The 6,418-nt window shown below is 40.7% G+C and overlaps 1 protein-coding gene across 1 annotated transcript; it reads left to right on the forward strand.

Moving 5' to 3' along the window:
- The first annotated feature begins 3,097 nt into the window (after positions 1–3,097).
- Positions 3,098–5,993, forward strand: LOC127915528 (uncharacterized). Its single transcript, XM_052495702.1, has 3 exons — positions 3,098–3,662; positions 3,734–4,191; positions 5,985–5,993. Exons 1-3 carry the CDS (start codon positions 3,104–3,106, stop codon positions 5,991–5,993), a joined length of 1,026 nt encoding a protein of 341 aa, XP_052351662.1. The 5' UTR covers positions 3,098–3,103.
- The last annotated feature ends 425 nt before the right edge of the window (positions 5,994–6,418 follow it).

The raw sequence follows: 6,418 nt of genomic DNA on the forward strand, positions 1-6,418 counted from the left end.
CTGACTGTCTTCGTGGTTTAACCTGACTGTCTTCATGGTTTAACCTGACTGTCTTCATGGTTTATCATGGTTTAACCTGACTGTCTTCGTGGTTTAACCTGACTGTCTTCATGGTTTAACCTGGCTGACTGTCTTCATGGTTTATCATGGTTTAACCTGACTGACTCTTCATGGCTTAACCTGACTGTCTTCATGGTTTAACCTGGCTGTCTTCATGGTTTAACTGACTGTCTTCATGGTTTAACCTGACTGTCTTCATGGTTTAACCTGACTGTCTTCATGGTTTAACCTGACTGTCTTCATGGTTTATCATGGTTTAACCTGACTGTCTTCGTGGTTTAACCTGACTGTCTTCATGGTTTAACCTGACTGTCTTCATGGTTTATCATGGTTTAACCTGACTGTCTTCGTGGTTTAACCTGACTGTCTTCATGGTTTAACCTGACTGTCTTCATGGTTTATCATGGTTTAACCTGACTGTCTTCGTGGTTTAACCTGACTGTCTTCATGGTTTAACCTGGCTGACTGTCTTCATGGTTTAACCTGACTGTCTTCATGATCCAGACATGGTTTAACCTGACTGTCTTCATGGTTTAACCTGGCTGTCTTCATGGTTTAACCTGACTGACTGTCTTCATGGCTTAACCTGACTGTCTTCATGGTTTAACCTGGCTGTCTTCATGGTTTAACCTGACTGTCTTCATGGTTTAACCTGACTGTCTTCATGGTTTAACCTGGCTGACTGTCTTCATGGTTTAACCTGACTGTCTTCATGATCCAGACATGGTTTAACCTGACTGTCTTCATGGTTTAACCTGGCTGTCTTCATGGTTTAACCTGACTGACTGTCTCCATGGTTTAACCTGACTGTCTTCATGGTTTAACCTGGCTGTCTTCATGGTTTAACCTGACTGTCTTTGTGGTTTAACCTGACTGTCTTCATGGTTTAACCTGACTGTCTTCATGATCCAGACATGGTTTAACCTGACTGACTGTATTCATGGTTTAACCTGGCTGACTGTCTTCATGGTTTAACCTGACTGTCTTCATGGTTTAACCTGACTGTCTTTGTGGTTTAACCTGACTGTCTTCATGGTTTAACCTGACTGTCTTCATGGTTTAACCTGACTGTCTTCATGGTTTAACCTGACTGTCTTCATGGTTTACCCTGACTGTCTTTGTGGTTTAACCTGACTGTCTTCGTGGTTTAACCTGACTGTCTTCATGGTTTAACCTGACTGTCTTCATGGTTTAACCTGGCTGACTGTCTTCATGGTTTAACCTGGCTGACTGTCTTTGTGGTTTAACCTGACTGTCTTCATGGTTTAACCTGACTGTCTTCATGGTTTAACCTGGTTGACTGTCTTCGTGGTTTAACCTGACTGTCCTCATTGTTTAACCTGGTTGACTGTCTTCGTGGTTTAACCTGACTGTCTTCACGGTTTAACCTGGCTGACTGTCTTCGTGGTTTAACCTGACTGTCTTCACGGTTTAACCTGGTTGACTGTCTTCGTGGTTTAAACTGACTGTCTTCACGGTTTAACCTGACTGTCTTCATGGTTTAACCTGACTGTCTTCGTGGTTTAACCTGACTGTCTTCACGGTTTAACCTGGTTGACTGTCTTCGTGGTTTAACCTGACTGTCTTCATGGTTTAACCTGACTGACTGTCTTAACGGTTTACCAATCAAATCAATCAAATGTATTTATAAAGCCCTTCGTACATCAGCTGATGTCACAAAGTGCTGTACAGAAACCCAGCCTAAAACCACAAACAGCAAGCAATGCAGGTGTAGAACCTGACTGTCTCCATGATGCAGACATGGTTTAACTCTACTCAGAGTTTTCCCAGGTGTGTGTTGGAATGAAACATTCATAATGATGTTGAACTTTCCTTTCTACCCCCATGCCTAAGCCCTATTGGGCTGAATACATCTTAAATAGAGAAGTCCTGCCGACAGCACCAGTCAATACAGCCCCCCTGTCCCCACTTTGTCTGTTCGGGGACTACCACCAGAGTTTGACTTTACCCCACACCCATCTCTCTCTCTCATACGCACACACACATACTTCCCCTTGGCCTGCTCCTCAACCTCTGACCTCCAATGTCAGTTCTAAGGGCTTCCTCCCTTCCACCACCCCTCCCTCTCCTTCCCCTCCCCCCCTTCCCCTCCTCCTCATTCCCCCCTTCCTCCTCCCCCTTCCCCTCTTTACACCCACACTATCCACACAAGGCATGCTTTATCAGGGAGGAGAGGGGGAAAAGAGGGATGGAAAGAAGAGAGAACTCCCATGTTAACACCAAACAGCCACACAATGTGTGCTTCTGTCTGTCTGTCTGTCTGTCTGTCTGTCTGTCTGTCTGTCTGTCTGTCTGTCTGTCTGTCTGTGTGTGTGCGCGCACATCTCCCTTAACTCACTGATATTAGATATTAAGGGGATAGGTGCCCTGTTCTGGTTCTCTGATGGGAGAGGGGTCAAGGGAGGGTATCAAGCCCCAGACAGACAGGGTTTCTCTGTGTAGAGTCACAGGTTGATGTCCCTGAGGGCCTGGGGCCTCATTTGGCAAAATTGAGTAAAAACTATTCTAAAACACTACTTACGAACATTATTTTTTATTTTTGTAAGCATAGAAAAAAAAGTGTGATTTATCCTACAATCGTCATGCGCACATCAATAGGAGATAACCATTGATAAATACCAATTGTTTACAGCCTCGATAAAGACATCAGGGACTTTAACATATTCTGTTTTACGGAATCATGACAGATCAGAATATAGAACTCTCCAGGAAGAAGACAGGAGGAGGTGTATGTTTCATGACAGATCAGAATATAGAACTCTCCAGGAAGAAGACAGGAGGAGGTGTATGTTTCATGACAGATCAGAATATAGAACTCTCCAGGAAGAAGACAGGAGGAGGTGTATGTTTCATGACAGATCAGAATATAGAACTCTCCAGGAAGAAGACAGGAGGAGGTGTATGTTTCATGACAGATCAGAATATAGAACTCTCCAGGAAGAAGACAGGAGGAGGTGTATGTTTCATGACAGATCAGAATATAGAACTCTCCAGGAAGAAGACAGGAGGAGGTGTATGTTTCATGACAGATCAGAATATAGAACTCTCCAGGAAGAAGGCAGGAGGAGGTGTATGTTTCATGACAGATCAGAATATAGAACTCTCCAGGAAGAAGGCAGGAGGAGGTGTATGTTTCATGACAGATCAGAATATAGAACTCTCCAGGAAGAAGGCAGGAGGAGGTGTATGTTTCATGACAGATCAGAATATAGAACTCTCCAGGAAGAAGGCAGGAGGAGGTGTATGTTTCATGACAGATCAGAATATAGAACTCTCCAGGAAGAAGGCAGGAGGAGGTGTATGTTTCATGACAGATCAGAATATAGAACTCTCCAGGAAGAAGGCAGGAGGAGGTGTATGTTTCATGACAGATCAGAATATAGAACTCTCCAGGAAGAAGGCAGGAGGAGGTGTATGTTTCATGACAGATCAGAATATAGAACTCTCCAGGAAGAAGGCAGGAGGAGGTGTATGTTTCATGACAGATCAGAATATAGAACTCTCCAGGAAGAAGGCAGGAGGAGGTGTATGTTTCATGACAGATCAGAATATAGAACTCTCCAGGAAGAAGGCAGGAGGAGGTGTATGTTTCTCCAGGAAGAAGGCATGACAGATCAGAATATAGAACTCTCCAGGAAGAAGGCAGGAGGAGGTGTATGTTTCATGACAGATCAGAATATAGAACTCTCCAGGAAGAAGGCAGGAGGAGGTGTATGTTTCATGACAGATCAGAATATAGAACTCTCCAGGAAGAAGGCAGGAGGAGGTGTATGTTTCATGACAGATCAGAATATAGAACTCTCCAGGAAGAAGGCAGGAGGAGGTGTATGTTTCATGACAGATCAGAATATAGAACTCTCCAGGAAGAAGGCAGGAGGAGGTGTATGTTTCATGACAGATCAGAATATAGAACTCTCCAGGAAGAAGGCAGGAGGAGGTGTATGTTTCATGACAGATCAGAATATAGAACTCTCCAGGAAGAAGGCAGGAGGAGGTGTATGTTTCATGACAGATCAGAATATAGAACTCTCCAGGAAGAAGGCAGGAGGAGGTGTATGTTTCATGACAGATCAGAATATAGAACTCTCCAGGAAGAAGGCAGGAGGAGGTGTATGTTTAGAGTGTTTAGAGTGTTTATATACTGTTCAATATGACATGTAGCCTATTTAGAGTGTTTATATACTGTTCAATATGACATGTAGCCTATTCAGAGTGTTTATATACTGTTCAATATTACATGTAGCCTATTCAGAGTGTTTATATACTGTTCAATATTACATGTAGCCAATTTAGAGTGTTTATATGCTGTTCAATATGACATGTAGCCTATTTAGAGTGTTTATATACTGTTCAATATGACATGTAGCCTATTTAGAGTGTTTATATACTGTTCAATATGACATGTAGCCTATTGAGAGTGTTTATATGCTGTTTAATATGACATGTAGTCTATTTAGAGTGTTTATATACTGTTCAATATGACATGTAGCCTATTGAGAGTGTTTATATACTGTTCAATATGACATGTAGCCTATTGAGAGTGTTTATATGCTGTTCAATATGACATGTAGCCTATTGAGAGTGTTTATATGCTGTTCAATATGACATGTAGCCTATTTAGAGTGTTTATATACTGTTCAATATGACATGTAGCCTATTTAGAGTGTTTATATGCTGTTCAATATGACATGTAGCCTATTTAGAGTGTTTATATACTGTTCAATATGACATGTAGCCTATTCAGAGTGTTTATATACTGTTCAATATGACATGTAGCCTATTTAGAGTGTTTATATACTGTTCAATATGACATGTAGCCTATTCAGAGTGTTTATATACTGTTCAATATGACATGTAGCCTATTTAGAGTTTTTATATACTGTTCAATATGACATGTAGCCTATTCAGTGTTTATATACTGTTCAATATGACATGTAGCCAATTTAGAGTGTTTATATGCTGTTCAATATGACATGTAGCCTATTTAGAGTGTTTATATACTGTTCAATATGACATGTAGCCTATTGAGAGTGTTTATGTGCTGTTCAATATGACATGTAGCCAATTTAGAGTGTTTATATGCTGTTCAATATGACATGTAGCCTATTGAGAGTGTTCAATATGGCATGTAGCCTATTTAGAGTGTTTATATACTGTTCAATATGACATGTAGCCTATTTAGAGTGTTTATATGCTGTTCAATATGACATGTAGCCTATTGAGAGTGTTCAATATGACATGTAGCCTATTGAGAGTGTTTATATACTGTTCAATATGACATGTAGCCTATTTAGAGTGTTTATATACTGTTCAATATGACATGTAGCCTATTTAGAGTGTTTATATGCTGTTCAATATGGCATGTAGCCTATTGAGAGTGTTTATATGCTGTTCAATATGACATGTAGCCTATTGAGAGTGTTTATATGCTGTTCAATATGACATGTAGCCTATTTAGAGTGTTTATATACTGTTCAATATGACATGTAGCCTATTTAGAGTGTTTATATATTGTTCAATATGACATGTAGCCTATTTAGAGTGTTTATATACTGTTCAATATGACATGTAGTCTATTTAGAGTGTTTATATGCTGTTCAATATGACATGTAGCCTATTTAGAGTGTTTATATACTGTTCAATATGACATGTAGCCTATTTAGAGTGTTTATATGCTGTTCAATATGACATGTAGCCTATTGAGAGTGTTCAATATGACATGTAGTCTATTTAGAGTGTTTATATACTGTTCAATATGACATGTAGCCTATTTAGAGTGTTTATATACTGTTCAATATGACATGTAGCCTATTTAGAGTGTTTATATGCTGTTCAATATGACATGTAGCCTATTTGAAATGCAGAGTGCTTCTTAGTCACTCTTTCATGTTGTTTCGGTCCAGAAAATGTGATGGGTGTTGGTTACTTGGGGATTTGAATGAATGGAGCGAATTTGCAGCAGCAGTTTGGTCTTTTCTGTGAGGGAGGAGCGGTTTTTAGCAGAAGGTTGAAAAGTACGTGGAGCGCCTGGTTCGCAAGTCGCTCTGTGAGCGATGAGTGGGAATTTCCGATCACTCAACTCACATGCTCTGGCACATTGTCATGGCTGTGCGTGAATTTACACACACTCTCCAGCTAAAGGTAATACTGAGAAATCTCCCACTTTGCCTGGAAATTATTCCATGCATGGTTTATGCACAGATTTGTGCCTACTGATGATTGATATATGAGGCCCCTGGAGCCTCGATCTGGAGCCTCGACCTGGATCAATGACACACTAAAAATGGTCCCCAATTCACTACATAGTACACCACTTCTGACCAGAGCCTTGAGTTGT

The sequence above is a fragment of the Oncorhynchus keta genome, chromosome 35 (genome assembly GCF_023373465.1).
Source record: "Oncorhynchus keta strain PuntledgeMale-10-30-2019 chromosome 35, Oket_V2, whole genome shotgun sequence".
Taxonomy (NCBI): domain Eukaryota; kingdom Metazoa; phylum Chordata; class Actinopteri; order Salmoniformes; family Salmonidae; genus Oncorhynchus; species Oncorhynchus keta.